This window comes from Lepidochelys olivacea (genome assembly GCF_965140295.1).
Source record: "Lepidochelys olivacea isolate rLepOli2 genome assembly, chromosome: 23".
Lineage (NCBI taxonomy): Eukaryota > Metazoa > Chordata > Testudines > Cheloniidae > Lepidochelys > Lepidochelys olivacea.
In genome coordinates this window covers 12,486,869-12,505,033 of record NC_140433.1, presented here as the reverse complement: position 1 = coordinate 12,505,033, position 18,165 = coordinate 12,486,869, and the positions used below count along the sequence as shown (strand labels likewise).

Sequence of the window (18,165 nt, the reverse complement as noted above, 5' to 3'; positions counted from 1 at the left end):
TGGAAAAGGTCAGGGCAACATGGGCACCTCTTGATGCCTCCTGAGATTGCCCCGCTTCCAGCTGGTCCCCGGACTGGGCAGCTCCCATGTGGGGCTGGGAGATCATGGCGGGGCGGGGCGGGGCCAGGCAGCTGCAGGAGGGGATGTGGTTTGCTGGGCGTGGCAGGGAGCTGGCTTTGCTCTGACCGTGGTAGATTTGAGGAGGAGAGTTCAGAGAAACAATCTGATGGGGAAGAAAGGGGCTGAACACATCACGGGGTTCCTGGGGCTGCAGCCCCTGGTGCTGTTCCTCATTCCGCTCGCACTCGGGCCTCAGGCTGGGTGGAGCTGGGCACTGGGGCGTTGGTGGCAGCACTGAGGGGCCCCCCACTGCCCCATCATGGTGTCTGCTCTCACCGTCCTCCTTGGTGAGTATCGGCAACAGCCAGGGCGTGTGGCCACGGTGGGGATCTGAGACCAGGGAGTGTGCCCATGGGGGGCGGAGGGGCAGATCTGAGACCAGGGTCCAGTTGCTCTGGGATCTGGTTTCTAACAAGCTGTCTCCTCTCCAGGCTGCTGGCTGGCTGGGCGGAGCGGGGCGTTGGGACGTGAGTATCTGTGGGGAATGGGGAAGCTGGGGGAATTTCCACATTAGGGACGAGGGATGTGGGTGAGGGTGAGGGGCACCAGTCCCCCAAAGGGATGATCCTGTCAGACATGTGTTCTCCAGAGGTGGGGACTGAGACCTCGCCCTACTCATCACAGGGATGGGAACCTGTTGGAACAACTGGGGGATTTTGTTAACAAGTTTTCTTGGGGTGCCTGTTCTGGGAGCAGCTTCCTCAACTGACCCATATTTAGACCAGGAACCCCATGTCGCGGAGTGTGGGGGAGTCAGAGCCCTGCACCCCGCACTTCCTGCGGTTCACTGTGACTGTCAGCCAGCCAGTAAAACAGAAGGCTTATTACACGACAGGAACACGGTCTAAAACAGAGCTTGAATATACACAAAACAGGACCCCTCAGTGGGGTCCTTCTTCGGGGGTGGGGAGCCCAGACCCGGGTTCTGGGCCTCCCCCCTCAGCCGGCTCCAAACTGAAACTCCCTCCAGCCGCCTCCCACAGCCACACACCCCGACCCCTCCTCAAGCCTTGGTCCAGTTTCCCGGGCAGAAGGTGTCACCTGGCCCCAACCCGCTCCTGGGCTCAGGTTGGGAGCTGGCCGTCAAGTATCATCCCGCAGTGAAGTCACACCCTGATATCCCACCATCATCTAGTATCAATGCAGACAGTCAACTAGTAAAACTCCCACGCAACATTACCAGGTTAATATTCTCTACTCCCTACCCCGTCACACCTCGCAGGGTAGATCCCAATTCACTGCCTGACTGCAATGGGGGCAGGGCTGGATTCTGATCTCAGCCCCCCGGGCTCAATCTGGAGTGACCCTTGACTGCAGCGGGGGCCGGGCTGAATTGACCCTGGAGAACTAAAGGAATCAGAGACTGGAAATCTCCTTTCCCCCTGCTGTGTCTCTCCCCGGCTGTGAGTCCCGGGGCCAGGCCTGCACCCAGGGACAGGCGGGGCTGGGGTGAAAGGCTGGAGCGACAGACGGGCAGAGGATTGCACCAGACGGACGCGGTTTGTGTCACCCCCACTTACTGCCTGTTTGTTTGTGAATCCAGAGGGGTCCTACCCCAAACCCTCCATCTCCATCAGCCCCGGTGGGGTGATCCCCATGGGGGGAAACGTCACCATCCGGTGTTGGCATCAGCGCCTGGGCATGAGGTTCCTCCTCTACAAGGATGGAGACGGGAACCATCTGACGTACACAGACTCTGCTAGTTATGGGGCTGAATTTCCCATCCCCAACGCCAGACGGGAACACGGGGGCAGCTACACCTGTCGTTATAGCCACAGAACAGGACCAGCTGCCTTCTCGGAGCCCAGCAACCCCGTGCAGATCATTGTAGCAGGTGAGGGGCCCAGCCTGGCAGCTCAGCTCCCAGCCCCACACCCAGCCAGGCCCCAGGGGGTCTCCGTGAGCCCTGACCCCGCAGAGGGGACGCCCGGCCGGGGAGCGGGGACGGAGTCACTGGGGGGTTCCCCAGTCAGGGAGGAGCAGCAGCCCCTGGAGACTCGGGGCAGGGAGGCGACTTTAACGCTGCCCCTTGTGGGTAGGAGCCGTGAGTCGCTATTTAATCCCGTGATCCCCTCCCCTCTGTTCTCCAGGCCCCGCCCCAGGCAGTGCCCCGGCCGGAGCTGAATGAGGCAGGGGCTGCAGGGGAAGTGGTGGCTTGGTGGACACAGTGCTGGGCTGGGACCCAGGAGATCTGGCCCAGCTCCTGGCGCGGCCACAGACGCTGTGTGATGGGAGCACATCGCAGTTTCCAAAAGTGTCCTTCCTTGTGGGGGGGGCTCAATCTTGGGGGATCTGAGGCCGAGCGCCCACAAACTGAGATACCCCCAGTTAGTGGAGACCTCTGCAAACACTGGCCTCAATAGCGCTGGATCCCTTGTGTTGGGGGAGCATGTAGGGCCCCAGCCATGATCAAGGCCCCTTTGTGCCCGGCGCTGCATAAACACAGAGTGAAGAGACGGTCCCTGCCCCTGGGAGCTCACTAAGAAAAGTGAATCTGTCTGTGCCTCAGTTTCCCCCCCAGTAGTATGGGGATAAAGACCCCTCCCTGCCTCCTGGGGGGCTGGGAGGGTGACTGTCTTCCTGTGTGGGGCTCAGCCCCCTGCCCCTCTTCCCCCCCTTTGACGCTGCTCTCTCCACCGCCCTCCTCCTGCCAGGTGAGCCGTGCACCAGAGGTGGGGGTGAGTGGGGCAGGGCGGGGGAGGGGGAGCCACTCTCCAGGGGTGGGGGTGAGGGGAGTGGTGTGAGGGGGGCAGGGCAGAAGAGGGGGAGCCGCTCTCCAGGGGTGGGGGGGAGGGGAGTGGGGTGAGGGGGGCAGGGCAGAAGAGGGGGAGCCACTCTCCAGGGGTGGGGATGAGGGAAGTGGGGTGAGTGGGGAAGGGCAGGGGAGGGGGAGCCACTCTCCAGGGGTGGGGGTGAGGGGAGTGGTGTGAGGGGGGCAGGGCAGAAGAGGGGGAGCCGCTCTCCAGGGGTGGGGGGGAGGGGAGTGGGGTGAGGGGGGCAGGGTGGGGGAGGGGGAGACATTCTCCAGGGGTGGGGAGGAGGGGAGTGGGGGGAGGGGGGCAGGGCAGGGGAGGGGGAGCCGCTCTCCAGGGGTGGGGGGGAGGGGAGTGGGGTGAGGGGGGCAGGGCAGAAGAGGGGGAGCCGCTCTCCAGGGGTGGGGGGGAGGGGAGTGGGGGTGAGGGGGGCAGGGCAGAAGAGGGGGAGCCACTCTCCAGGGGTGGGGGTGGGGGGAGTGGGGGGAGGGGGGCAGGGCGGGGGAGGGGGAGCCGCTCTCCAGGGGTGGGGGGGAGGGGAGTGGAGTGAGGGGGGCAGGGCGTGGGGCAGGGCCCCTGCTCAGTGGCTCCACTGCTCCTCCAGGCTCCAGCAGCCGCTGCTCTTCCCGCCCCCTGTCCCGGTGGCACAGGCCGGTCACTGCAGGAATCAGACTTCGGGTCCGGTCAGCGTCGCTGCCAGGTTCCCTTTTCAGCCAGACTTTTCTGCTGAAAACGACACCGGCAACCCCGGGCCCTGCGGTGCCGGGCGCCAGAGACCAGCCCGGCGTCCCCGCTCCCAGCCCCACCCCCAGCCGGACCCTCAGCAGCTTGGCACTGAAGGGGCTCTCAGAGCCAGGCTCTGCCCTGAGCCCAGCAGAGGGGACCCCCGGCCGGGGATCACTGGGGGGTTCCCTGGCCAGGGGGAGCAGCAGCCCCTGGAGATTTGAGGCTGAGGGGGGATCCTGGGCCCCAGATGGCTGTCCCCACTCTGGGGAATCATAGAATCATAGAATATCAGGGTTGGAAGGGACCTCAGGAGGTCATCTAGTCCAACCCCCTGCTCAAAGCAGGACCAATTCCCAGTTAAATCATCCCAGCCAGAGCTTTGTCAAGCCTGACCTTAAAAACCTCTAAGGAAGGAGATTCTACCACCTCCCTAGGTAACTCATTCCAGTGTTTCACCACCCTCTTAGTGAAAAAGTTTTTCCTAATATCCAATCTAAACCTCCCCCACTGCAACTTGAGACCATTCATAGATTCATAGATTCATAGATATTTAGGCCAGAAGGGACCATTATGATCATCTAGTCTGACCTCCTGCACAATGCAGGCCACAGAATTTCACCCACCACTCCTAAAAAAGACCTCACACCTATATCTGTGCTATTGAAGTCCTCAAATTGTAGTTTGAAGACCTCAAGGAGCAGAGAATCCTCCAGCAAGTGACCCGTGCCCCATGCTACAGAGGAAGGCGAAAAACCTCCAGGGCCTTCCAATCTGCCCTGGAGGAAAATTCCTTCCCGACCCCAAATATGGCGATCAGCTAAACCCTGAGCATATGGGCAAGATTCATCAGCCAGATACTACAGAAAATTCTTTCCCGGGTAACTTGGATCTTACCCCATCTAAAAACCCATCACAGGCCATTGGGCCTATTTACCATGAATATTTAATTACCAAAACCATGTTATCCCATCATACCATCTCCTCCATAAACTTATCGAGTTTAATCTTAAAGCAAGATAGATCTTTTGCCCCCACTACTTCCCTCGGAAGGCTATTCCAAAACTTCACTCCTCTGATGGTTAGAAACCTTCCTCTAATTTCTAATCTAAATTTCCTAGTGGCCAGTTTATATCCATTTGTTCTTGTGTCCACATTGGTACTGAGTTTAAATAATTCCTCTCCCTCTCTGGTATTTATCCCTCTGATATATTTATAGAGAGCAATCATATCTCCCCTCAGCCTTCTTTTAGTTAGGCTAAACAAGCCAAGCTCCCTGAGTCTCCTTTCATAAGACAAGTTTTCCATTCCTCGGATCATCCTAGTAGCCCTTCTCTGTACCTGTTCCAGTTTGAATTCATCCTTCTTAAACATGGGAGACCAGAACTGCACACAGTATTCCAGGTGAGGTCTCACCAGTGCCTTATATAACGGTACTAAAACCTCCTTATCCCTACTGGAAATACCTCTCCTGATGCATCCCAAGACGACATTAGCTTTTTTCACAGCCATATCACATTGGCAGCTCATAGTCATCCTATGATCAACCAATACTCCAAGGTCCTTTTCCTCCTCCGTTACTTCTAGTTGATGCGTCCCTAGCTTATAACTAAAATTCTTGTTATTAATCCCTAAATGCATGACCTTACACTTCTCACTATTAAATTTCATCCTATTCCTATTACTCCAGTTTACAAGGTCATCCAGATCCTCCTGTAGAGTATCCCTGTCCTTCTCTAAATTAGCAATACCTCCCAGCTTTGTATCATCTGCAAACTTTATTAGCACACTCCCACTTTTTGTGCCCAGGTCAGTAATAAAAAGATTAAATAAGATTGGTCCCAAAACTGATCCTTGAGGAACTCCACTGGTAACCTCCCTCCAACTTGACAGTTCACCTTTCAGTAGGACCCGTTGTAGTCTCCCCTTTAACCAATTCCCTATCCACCTTTCAATTTTCCTATTGATGCCCATCTTATCCAATTTAACTAATAATTCCCCATGTGGCACAGTATCAAACGCCTTACTAAAATCTAAGTAAATTAGATCCACTGCGTTTCCTTTATCTAAAAAATCTGTTACTCTCTCAAAGAAGGAGATCAGGTTGGTTTGGCACGATCTACCTTTTGTAAAACCATGTTGTATTTTGTCCCATTTACCATTGACTTCAATGTCCTTAACTACCTTCTCCTTCAAAATTTTTTCCAAGACCTTGCATACTACAGATGTCAAACTAACAGGCCTATAATTACTTGGATCACTTTTTTTCCCTTTCTTAAAAATAGGAACTATGTTAGCAATTCTCCAATCATACGGTACAACCCCTGAGTTTACAGATTCATTAAAAACTCTTGCTAATGGGCTTGCAATTTCTTGTGCCAATTCTTTTAATATTCTTGGATGAAGATTATCTGGGCCCCCCGATTTAGTCCCATTAAGCTGTTCGAGTTTCGCTTCTACCTCAGATATGGTGATGTCTACCTCCATATCCTCATTCCCATTTATCATGCTACCATTATCCCTAAGATCCTCTTTAGTCTTATTAAAGACTGAGGCAAAGTATTTGTTTAGATATTGGGCCATGCCTAGATTATCCTTGACCTCCACTCCATCCTCAGTTTTTAGCGGTCCCACTTCTTCTTTCTTTGTTTTCTTCCTATTTATATGACTATAGAACCTTTTACTATTGGTTTTAATTCCCTTTGCAAGGTCCAACTCTACTTGACTTTTAGCCTGTCTCACTTTATCCCTACATATTCTGACCTCAATAAGGTAGCTTTCCTTACTGATCCCTCCCTTCTTCCACTCCCTATATGCTTTCTGCTTTTTCTTAATTACCTCTCTAAGATGCTTGCTCATCCAGCTTGGTCTACAACTCCTGCCTATGAATTTTTTCCCCTTTCTTGGGATGCAGGCTTCCGATAGCTTCTGCAGCTTTAATTTAAAATAATCCCAGGCCTCCTCTACCTTTAAACCCATAAATTCTTCAGTCCAATCCACTTCCCTAACTAATTTCCTTAATTTTTGAAAGTCAGCCCTTTTGAAATCAAAACCCCTAGTTGCAGATTTATTTTTGTTAATCCTTCCATTCAGTTTGAACTGAATTAGCTCATGATCACTTGAGCCAAGATTATCCCCTACAACCATTTCCTCTATGAGGTCCTCATTACTCACCAAGACCAAATCTAAAATGGCATCCCCTCTAGTCGGTTCAGCAACTACTTGCTGAAGGAATCCATCAGCTATCGCATCTAGGAAAATCTGAGCCCTATTATTATTACTAGCACTCGTCCTCCAGTCTATATCTGGGAAGTTAAAGTCTCCCATGATCACACAGTTTCCATTAGTATTTACTTTATTAAAAACATTAAAAAGGGCTCTATCCATATCCAAATTAGATCCCGGCGGTCTATAGCACACCCCAAGCACTATCCCAGGGGAGGCTCTAATAGTTTTCTTCCCCAATTTAATTGTTGCCCAGACAGACTCAGTCATATCCATTTCATCGCTTCTTATTTCTTTACATTCTATCTCCTCATTGATATACAGTGCTACTCCACCACCTTTACCTTTATTTCGGTCTTTCCTAAACAGCACATACCCTTCAATACCTGTAGCCCAGTCATGACTACTATTCCACCAGGTCTCTGTTATACCTATAATATCTGGTTTCACTTCCTGCACCAGTAACTCTAGTTCCTCCATTTTGTTACCTAGGCTCCTTGCATTAGTGTACAAACATCTTAATTTTTGCTGTTTGGCCTCACTCACATTCTGTACCCTATTAGGCACGGTTATTTTACTACCAGTATAACCTATTAGACTTGTATCTACACTGCCCTTCCTCCTACCTACAGCTGTATCCACTCTTACTTCATTTTCTTTCCACTCTATGCTAAATTCTGGCGTGGAGATTACCTGGACATCTCCCAACCATCTCCCCCAAATTCCTAGTTTAAAGCTCTCTTAATCAGTTGTGCCAGCCTCCATCCTAGAAGTCTATTTCCTTCCCTACTCAGATGAAGTCCATCCCGAGAGAACTGTCCTCTATCCATGAATGCCTCCCAATGACCATACATCCCAAAGCCCTCCTTATAGCACCACTGCCTAAGCCATCTATTGATAGTCATAATCTTGTCACACCTTTGTTGCCCTTCTCTAGGAACAGGCAGAATCCCACTAAAGATCACCTGAGCCTCAATTTCCTTAAGCGTCCTCCCCAGCCTAGCATAGTCTCCCTTAATACTTTCCAGCGAGAATCTAGCCGTATCATTTGTTCCCACATGAAGGATAATTAGGGGATTCTTTCCCGCTCCCTTTAGAATCCTTTTCAACCTCAGGTCTACATCCCGTATCTTAGCACCTGGAAGACAGCACACCCTCCTATTTTCTGGATCAGCTCTGGTTACAGGCCTATCTATTCTTCTCAGTAAAGAGTCCCCAATCACATAGACCTGCCTTTTCCTAGTGACGGTGCTATTCTCCAGTCTATCCCCTGTTCCCTCTGGCTGCAAGTTCTTTCCATTCCCATTCTCCCTTGTAATCCTTTTTAACCCATCCTGTATCCTCCTGGGGCTCATATTTGGTGTAATCTCCATTAACTCTTCCCCTTTTCCTATAGGACTAACCGCTCTTCTCTTCTTCCTTGCCCTGTCACCTTCAGTGACTACCTGCTGAGCCCCTTCTTCATTTTCCAACTCTGCAAACCTATTCTGAAGCTCTATTTCTCCTTCACTAGCCCGTCTTTTCCTCTGCCTAGTTCTTTTAGTCACATGCTTCCACTGACCACTTTCCTCACCCAGTCTCCCCTCAGAATTCCATTACTCCTCGTTCTGTCATCTGCTACCATTGAGAACAGTCTAGAGCCATCCTCTTTGGAACCCCCTTTCAGGTAGTTGAAAGCAGCTATCAAATCCCCCCTCATTCTTCTCTTCTGCAGGCTAAACAATCCCAGCTCCCTCAGCCTCTCCTCATAAGTCATGTGTTCCAGTCCCCTAATCATTTTTGTTGCCCTTCGCTGGACTCTCTCCAATTTATCCACATCCTTCTTGAAGTGTGGGGCCCAAAACTGGACACAGTACTCCAGATGAGGCCTCACCAATGTCGAATAGAGGGGAACGATCACGTCCCTCGATCTGCTCGCTATGCCCCTACTTATACATCCCAAAATGCCATTGGCCTTCTTGGCAACAAGGGCACACTGCTGACTCATATCCAGCTTCTCGTCCACTGTCACCCCTAGGTCCTTTTCCGCAGAACTGCTGCCTAGCCATTCGGTCCCTAGTCTGTAGCGGTGCATTGGGTTCTTCCGTCCTAAGTGCAGGACCCTGCACTTATCCTTATTGAACCTCATCAGATTCCTTTTGGCCCAATCTTCCAATTGGTCTAGGTCCTTCTGTATCCTATCCCTCCCCTCCAGCGTATCTACCACTCCTCCCAGTTTAGTATCATCCGCAAATTTGCTGAGAGTGCAATCCACACCATTCTCCAGATCATTTATGAAGATATTGAATTAAACACCAGGAGGGACACAAGGAGGAGTCGGGGGCCAGGGGCTTCTGAGCCGGCACTGCCCCCCCCCCCCATGAATGACAGTGAGGATTGAAGCTGAGTTGTGGAGGAAGGGGGGGGGGCAATCACTGTCACTGTTTCAGCCCCTCCCCCCACCCCGACAGACACTGGTTCGATTCCCTCAGGGGGAACTGACCCAACCCAGCCTGGAGTGGCCCTGGCTCCCACCCACCCAGGCTGCTTGGGGCCAGGTACCGGGGCCGGGGGGGAATCACCATCAAACCAGCCCTGGAAGGCTCATGAGGCCCAAGGAGCTGCCCCCGGGGGTTGAGGCTGGGTGGGCAGGATGGGGCAAGTGACGGAAGCCCCTGCCCCTCCCTCCCCACCAGACTCCCGACTCCTCCGGCACCTCCTGTCCTATAGGTTGCTGCCTGGAACTGACTGGGGGATCCCAAGAGAGGACAGGATCTGGGAGTCCTGGCTTTGGGGTTGGGACAAGCTGGGTGCCCAGGCAGGTCCTGGGGCTAGGGTTGTCAGGTGTCCAGTTTTTGACCCGAACACCCGGTTGCAAAGGGACCCTGGCAGGACAGTTAAAAGTCCGGTTGGCGGCACCGCGGGGCTGGCAGGGTCCCTGGCTGCTGTGGCTCTGCGCGGCTCTCGGGAAGCAGCCGGCATCTCCCTCCGGCTCCGAGGCGCAGGGTGGCCACAGGAGCTCTGCACCCTGGCCCCGCCCCAAGCGCCGTCTCCGCAGCTCCCATTGGCCAGGAAGCGCAGCCAATGGGAGCTACAAGGGGCAGCACCTGTGGGCAGGGGCAGCGTGCAGAACCCCCTGGCTGCCCCTCCAGCTCCCAGACGGGCTGGTCACTTCCCGGGAGACGCTTGAGGTAAGCGCCACCCGAGGCCTGCACCCCGAACCCCCTCCTATGCCCCGATCCCCTGCCCCAGCCCTGAGCCCCCCCCTCACCTAAACTCCCACCCAGAGCCCACACCCCGCACCGCCGTCTGAGTCCCAACCCCCTGCCCCAGCCCAGAGCCCCCTGCCACACGCCCAACCCCTCGGCCCCACCCCTCATCGCTGGCTCCACCCAGAGCCCGCCCCCCTGCCGGAGCCTTCACCCCCTCCCGCACCCCAACCCCCTAAAAATGAGCGAGTGAGTGAGGGTGGGGAGAGTGAGCTGAGGCCCCAGAGCCAGACCTGCCGGACGGGTGGGTTGGCGGCTCCACTCCCGGGGCAGCGCGAGCTGCTGATCTCCTGGTCCGAGCTGCCGAGTGACTCTTCCCTTCCCCCCACAGCAGGCCCCCCGGGGCGCCCGGATTTCACCCAGGCCAACATCACCCACCTGGCGCTGAGCGCCGCGGTCCTGCTCGTCCTGGGGCTGATCCTGGCCGAGGCCTATTACAGCCGCCCGAGGGGGGCGCCCTAGGTGACCGGAGCTGGACGCAGCACTCCCGGCCTGCCCAGGGCCCAGCAGAGCGGGACTCTCACCGCCCGGGACTCGCACGCTGCCCCTCTCTTAATGCAGCCTAAAGCTGCCTTTGCTTTTGGTTTTGCAACGGCATCGCATGGCTGCCTCATGCTGAGGGCGTGATCCACCCCAACTCCCCGATCCGTCTCCGCCGAGCTGCTGCCAGGCCCGTTCGCCCCCACCCTGCCCTGCTGCGCTTGGTTTTTCTTCCCTACGTGCAGCACCTCTGTCGGCTTTGGAACAGTTCGGTGACGGGGTGCTCCACGCGCCACGCGGCTGGCGCCTCCTGCTGGCAGTTCTGGGGAACGGCTCGACGCCCCTTCCTGTGGCTGCCTGCCGTCCCTCCGCCTCTCTCTCTCTCTTGCTCCAGCAGCTTCTGCTGCCTCAGCCCTGCGGCCAGGTCATGGCGTGCGTGTTCCCCCGTTCAAAGTCTCCCTCCGCACCACTCCGGGGATGCCACCTGATGTACTGGGGTACCACAGAGCCCACCCGTTCCACCAGCCTGGGCTTCCTCACCCTGTCCTGCAGAGCCAGGCCCTCAAGCCTTCTCCAGCACACACACACACACAGGTAGGGACACACCAGCTGCGGAAAGACACAGACACTGAAACCAGCCCTGCATGGGAAAGCTTTCAGCTAAGGAATTGACCTGCACTCAGGTGCACACCCTCTCAGGGTGCAAACCCAAAATTGTTTTGTCTTGCGCTGCACAGAGAACTGTACTGCATAAGCTAATTGAAATTTGCCTCCTCCCTCAATGTGGAGGAAGATATGCATAGCTTTGTCCCCCCACCCCCCAGTAATGAGTTCCGCAAACTGGGTTTTGAGACAACAAAACAAGTTTATTAACTAGAAAGGATAGATTTTAAGTATTATAAGGGATAGCAAAGAGATCAAAGGCAGATTACTGAGCAAATAAAACAAACATGCAAACTATAGTTTAATACACAATAGAAACTGGCTACAAGCAGTAATTTCTCACCCTCAATGTTGTTTTAAGCAGGTTGCAGAGTTTCTTGAAGACAAACTTGAAGCTCCAGGTATTCCTTTCACAGGCCAGACACCTTTTAGCCTGGGTTCAGTCCTTTCTTCCCCAGATCAGTTTTAGGTGTTTTCAGCAGTCAGCTTGGGCAGGGATTCAGTGAAGAACCAACCCTGATTATCTCACTCCCCAGCCTTAAATAGGATTTACATAAGGCAGGAATCCTTTGTTTCCCAGTTTGATCCCCACCTCCTACAAGTGGAAAACTGCTATCAGTCCAAGATGGAGTCCAGTACCAGGTGACATGATCACATGACCCTGCCATGTCAAAGCAGCCATGAGTCAAAGGTGGTTTGGAGCATCCCAGGAAACGTCTCAGGAAGGTGGGAGATTAGCATCTTCAAAATCCTATTGTTCCCCCTAACGGATCATTGACCAACCAGCCAGACTCATGGCGTTTTGTGTGTGGGCGTTCCTCAGGTGTAAACATTTTTGTAATTGGTACATTAAAGTTAGGAATATTGACTGATACTGAAATGATCCATGCATACAAACAGGATAATCACATTCAGTAAATCATAATCTTTCCAATGATATCTTACATGACCCATCTTGCATAAAATACAACTTAGTGATGCCATATTCGTATCAAAAGCATATCCCGATGGAGAATATGAAGTGCCACAACTCGGTCAGTGGGGATCCTACCCAAACACACCAGTCTGTGCTCCGGCGACAAAACCAGACTAAAGTCTGGTGTCCCTGGGCTACTTCCTACCACAGCTTGGGTGGGTGGGGGGCGGGTTCCACAGTCCAGGGGTCCTTTGTCTCCGTGGGGTACACTGCAGACGACAATCCTGGCACCACATCTCCAGGGTTTGTTTCCCCCGGGGGAAGGGCACAGCACAGAGTCAGCTCTGCATTCAGCAGCAGGCTGGAGACATCTGCCTCCTTCCCCTGCAGGGCCCTCCCTTTATACTTCCTGCCCCACCCCGGTACTTCCGGGAAGGGGGCGGGGCACATTTGGCTCCACCCACCAGGGGGGAACATAGTGGTCCCTCGCTCTCAAGTCTAGAGGGAGGACGCTCTGCTCACTACACCCCGATTATGTGTGGAGCCTTCATTTTATCCTCCGTTTCTCAGTGTATTATGTGATGGTACGGCCAATGGATGTGCATTTCCTATACAATCAACGGATGCTCCTTAGACTAGAGTTGCAGGATTAGCGCAGTATAGGATAGATAAGTAGGCGTGAGGAGTGTGTATTAGGTATTAGTAAAGCACGGTTAATAGCAAGGCCTACAGGCTGAGACCTGTACGATTTTAGCTTCGCCAGACTAGGCCAGAGGCTTAAGATGATTGCATGACCTAGCAATAACCGCTAAGACCAAAGGTTACTGCATAAGATGTGCCAACAGGTGAGGTTATGGGAAAATGGCTGTCCTGCAGGGTACCTGCCATGCGTAGCTGCGTGTGAGACAAAAAGGAACTACAAACAACCTAAGAAAAATCAGGCAGACCAATAATCACAGGGTGTGGAAGTGCAGCTAAGGAAAAGCGGGTTGACACCTTGTGACGAAGCGGGGGATTTTCTTAGTGTTGTGCATGAGTACTGTGCGTGCCTCAGTTTCCCCTGTGTGCGGCATGTGTAATGAGGTGGTGGGAGAGGGGGTTTGCTGGTGCAGAGGGCCGGGTGTGACCTCGCCTAGCAGCCTGGACCCCGGACAATGGCCTGGATATGATAGAAATTAGCAACCGGTGACCTGGTGGCCCAGCCTGTGTTGGGAGCCGGCCAGTTCTGGCCAGTGGGAGGACAAAGGACAGAAGAGAGAGGGCCCGAGCTATCTGTTTTCCCAGAAGGAAGACAAAGGGTGGAGGTGGGGCTGTGGGGAAGGTGATATAGGGGGGTCAGCTGGAAGGAAGTCACTTCTGTACTGGGGACAAAGAGGGGTCTGGCTGCACCTGGACTGGGACAGACCCACCTGGACTGGGAGAGACCAGCTGAACGGTGCTGAGACTGGCCAGGCCCGAGCCCCTGACAACTGCCTGGGCTGTATCCAGACATTCAATCAACCCTCCTGTTTTACGCCGGCTGAGAGTCCCTGTGGGAGGCTCATGGTGAGAGCCAGGCGGGCTGGAGGCTCTGAGAGGTGCAGTTCCAGGAGACGATGGAACCCAGGGCTTAGCCCCCAAGAGAGAGTGGACCCCGAGAAGGGCTGTCAGATGGAGGGGAGTTCCTCCCGGGATCCTACAGAGCCGAAAGAGCTTGCAGGGGCCTGTGAGTCTGTGACACACCTTCATGCATAAACGGTGAGGTGGCAAAATTTGCAGATGATACAAAACTACTCAAGTTAGTTAAGTCGCAGGCAGACTGCCAAGCTACAAAGGGATCTCCCGAAAGTGGGTGACTGGGCAACAAACTGGCAGATGAAATTCAGTGTTGATCAATGTAAAGTGATGCATGTTGGAAAGCATCATCCCAGCTCTACATATACAACGATGGGGCCTCAATTAGCTGTTACCAGGCAAGAGAGAGATCTGGGAGTCAGTGTGGAGAGTTCTCTGAAAACTTCCACTCAGTGTGCAGCGACAGTCAAAAAAGCCAGCAGAAGGTTGGACATCATTAAGAAAGGGATAGATGATAATATTGCCTCTCTATAAATCCATGGTACGCCCACAACTTGAATACTGCGTGCAGATGTGGTCGCCCCATCTCAAAAAAGATAGGGGTCTGGAATGGCTTCTGTATGAGAAGAAATTAAAACTTTTCAGCTTGGAAAAGAGACAACTAACGGGGGATCAGGTCGGGGTCTATAAAATCATGACTGGTGTGGAAGAAGTAAAGAAGGAAGTGTTGTTTACTCCTCATGAAACAAGAACCAATGAAATTAATAGTCAGCAGGTTTAAAACAAACAAGAGGAAGTATTTCTTCACCCAACGCACAGTCAGCCTGTGGAACTCCTTGCTAGAGGATGTTGTGAAAGCCAAGATTATAACAGGGTTCAAAAAAGAACTAGATAAGTTCATGGAGGTTACGTCCATCAATGGCTATTAGCCAGGATAGGCAGGGATGGTGTCCCGAGCCTCTGTTTGCTGGGAGGACAACAGAGGATGGATCACTTGATGGTTCCCTGTTCTGTTCATTCCCTCTGGGGCACCTGGCACTGGCCAATGTCAGCAGACAGGATACTGGGCTAGATGGCCCTTTGATCTGACCCAGTGTGGCCGTTCTTATGTGTTAGGTGTAGTCAGAGTTACAATATCAAAGAGGGAAGACCCAAGGGAAACCCCAGCAGGAACCATCCCGCTAGCGACGCTTGTCTACTGAGAGGCCTATCGGAGCCGAGAACACCGGGGAGGATGTGAAGATGGCCACGGCTGTAATTGTTGCACAGGGTTTTGTAGGATTTCTCTCTGCAGGACTTTTCTTAGCACTGGGGCTGGCACTGACGGCCAGGGGAGAGCCCCCTAGTGACCTCTGCCCCCACTCCCTGCAGCACAGCGCCCCCAAGCAGTGCACTGGGGTATCAGGGCCAGCAGTGACGGCCAGAGGAGACTGCCCCTCCACTGAGCCCCTTCCCCTGCAGCATAGCACCCCCTAGTGCAGCAGGGGTATTGAGGCCTGTCATGGACTCCCAGGGGGTGCCCACTCTTGGCTGTGCGGTCCCTGGGGGGAACCCTCTTTAGTGCAACAGCCCTTCTCGGGGGTCCACTCTCTCTCGGGGGTTAGGCCCCTCTGCCTCCTGGAACTGCACCTCTCCGACCTTAGCACGCCTGTCTCTGCCGTGGGTCCCCGCAGGGAGTCCACTCGGTCTGGAGCCCCAGGGCCTCCACTCCCAGAGGGAATAACGCCCCCTGATCTCTAGCCCGGAGCGACTCTCAGCCAGCGTAACACAGGAGGGTTTATTGAGCATCTGAACGCAGCACAGGAAACTCTCAGCACAGCACATCCCAGTCTCCCCTGCATCCAGGTGGGCTCTGCCTGCTTCCTCTCTCCAGCCCCAAGCCCCCCTGCTTCATAACTGGGCATCTGATCTCACTGGCCAGAAGCCCGCCTCTGTCCATTGTCTTCTCTCCAGATAAACAGGGTCATCTGGGCCTCCTCTCCCCTCTTCTGTCCTCTGGCCCCTCTGGCTGGAACCAGCTGGTCCGGTTACCAGGATCCTCTCTCCTCAGCCCATTGTCCTCCCACTGGCCAGACCCAGCTGTGACTTCTGAGCTGGGCCTCCCGGTCACCAGTCACTGGGGTCTCCATTCTCCAGGCCATTGGCCGAGGTCCCAAGTTCCCTCGCGGGTCTCCTGTACCAACCAACTCCCTCTCCCATCACCACGTTAAACTTTAAACTTGTAAAGTTTCAATTCTTAACAGCCAGAAATTTTCTGTTGTGAATGGATCCACTGACTTTCTTGTTGAAAGATCCAGTGTGGAGAGCTTTGAGAAGGTCTCAGATGGAGTGAAAGCTGTTAAGAAAGTTAAACAGTCCTCTAACCAAGTGGCTGTGTTTGGCCAGCTTGTTGGGGAGACAAGGTTGTTGAGAGAGGAATGTCTCCATGCTAGTTCTGTAAGTAAACAGTATGTGGCCCAGGTCAAGATGGGGGCCCTTAACCAAGAGAGCCCGAATTGCAGCCCTCCAGACTGGAGCCCTGGGAGAAGACCTGATCCCAGTTTGACCCCCTGGGGTTTTGGGGTGGCCAAAGGGCACGGGCCACATAAACCTTCCTACATGCGGCCTGCGAGTGCTATCGACCACCCCCGACCTAAGGGAGGATGTGAAACCGGAAGGGCCTGGTGTAACTCCCACCAAGGAACGGGAGAGATGCTGGGGCATCCATGGGAACGTTGGTGGCTTCGAACTTCCCCAGGTCACCGGCTAAAGTGACCCCGCTCAGTTCAGTCTCGAAGGGGGGAGAGATGTGACGAAGCAGAACAGTTCTTAATGTTTCCTCTGAATAGTGTGGGGGCGCCTCAGTTTCCCCTATGCAGTTCTTAAGTATCTAGGGTGTGGGATAAGGGTGTATGATCCTTGCAGAGCCCTAGAGGGCAGGTGTGTGCAGGGGTCTGGACACAGAGAATGGCCGACACCCTGTTTCCTGGCACCTGAGGGCCTGGCCCTTCCCCCCTGCAAGGTGAGAGCTAAAGGGTTGGAGAATAAAGGAATCCGGTGCCCTCCTGGCCCTGAAAGGGACAAAGCCCAGAGGACCCTGCCTGGGCGGACTCGCTGGGGGAAGCGCAGGGAGGGGCAGAGGAGGCTGAATGCTCCGAGGTCAGACCCAGGAAGGTGGAGCCGGGGGAGCTGTGTGTCCTGCAGACAGGCTGCTCCCAGAGAGGAGACTTCCCCAGAGTCCTGCCTGGCTTCGTAGGAAGCAGTTCCGGAGCATCGCCCGGGGACTCCATGACACCGGCCCCAAGACCGGAGAACCTCTGTCCCCACACCCCGGCCAGGGGCCCAGTGGGGAGTGAGGGCGGCAGCTCCGCCGCTCTTCGGCAGCGACTGCTTGGGGTGGCAAAATTGGTAGAGCCGCCCCTGGCTCCAGGGGGCCCCACTTGGCCGGGGCCCCTGGGCACACAGGCCCCATAGGCCCAGTGGCTGATCCACCACTGGTTGCAGAGAGCAGGGGGGCGATCCCTGTGTCGGTGTTTCAGCCCCTTCCCCCGCCCCGACAGACGCTGGTTCTGTTCCTGCAGGGGAAACCGACACTTTCACGGTCAGTGCAGCCGTGGGGAGAACCCCCCAGATCCACCCCCAAGAGCTCCCTCCCCTGCACTCACAGCCCCCCCGTTCCCAAGGCCTGGGGAAAGGTGGGTCTTGTGTGACTCCTGCCGGTCACAGACTCTATTTCCGAGCCTGGGGCGGGGGGCAGAGCTGCAAGGGGCCAACTGGTCAGGCTCCCTGGCTGGCCTCAGGTGGGGTGAGGCACAGCAGGTGATCTCCCATGCAGCCGGGTCCTGAGTTACGTATGGGTGAACCCCCTGCGCCCGAGCCCCATGGGCAGGCAGGGCCAACCGGGTAGGGGACAGACTCCCAGAGAGGCTGAACGAGGGATGGACTGAATTGGGGTGGAGGGGAAGCGGGGGGCTGTGTCTCCCCTGTTTAACTCCTGTCTCTTGTCGATAGCAGGGTGAGAATTTCTCAAACCCACCGTCTGGGTGAGCCCCAGCAGGGTGGTGGCTCTCGGGGGAAGCGTCACCATCCGCTGTGAGGGTTGGCTCCCAGCCCTCCCAGCAAAGAACCCAGTGAATGAATGGACCTTAGAGACTGGACTCTGTGTGATGGGAGTTCGTCGCAGTTTTCAAAAGTGTCCTTCCTTGTGGGGTGGCCCCAGTCTTGGGGGATCTCAGGATATAGGGTCCCAAGAACGAGGGAGCTGAGGCGCGGTGTCTGTGGGGCTGGGAGCCCAGCTGCAGGAGGGGATGTGGTTTGCTGGGCGTTGCAGGGAGCAGGCTTTGCTCTGACCGTGGTAGATTTGGGCTGGAGATTGCAGAGAAACCAGCTGATGGGGAAGAAAGGGGCCGAGCGCATCACGGGGTTCCTGGGGCTGCAGCCCCCGGCGCAGTTCCTCATTCCGCTTGCACTCGGGCCTCAGGCTGGGTGGAGCTGGACACTGGGG

General features: G+C 54.8%; 1 protein-coding gene across 1 annotated transcript; it reads left to right on the top strand.

Moving 5' to 3' along the window:
- Window positions 1-258: 258 nt before the first annotated feature.
- Window positions 259-12,051, top strand: LOC311511761 (osteoclast-associated immunoglobulin-like receptor). The gene is made up of 4 exons (XM_084612614.1): window positions 259-407; window positions 552-587; window positions 1,664-1,954; window positions 10,401-12,051. The coding sequence occupies exons 1-4, from the start codon at window positions 380-382 to the stop codon at window positions 10,529-10,531; spliced, it is 486 nt and encodes a 161-aa protein (XP_084468740.1). The 5' UTR covers window positions 259-379; the 3' UTR covers window positions 10,532-12,051.
- Window positions 12,052-18,165: the final 6,114 nt, after the last annotated feature.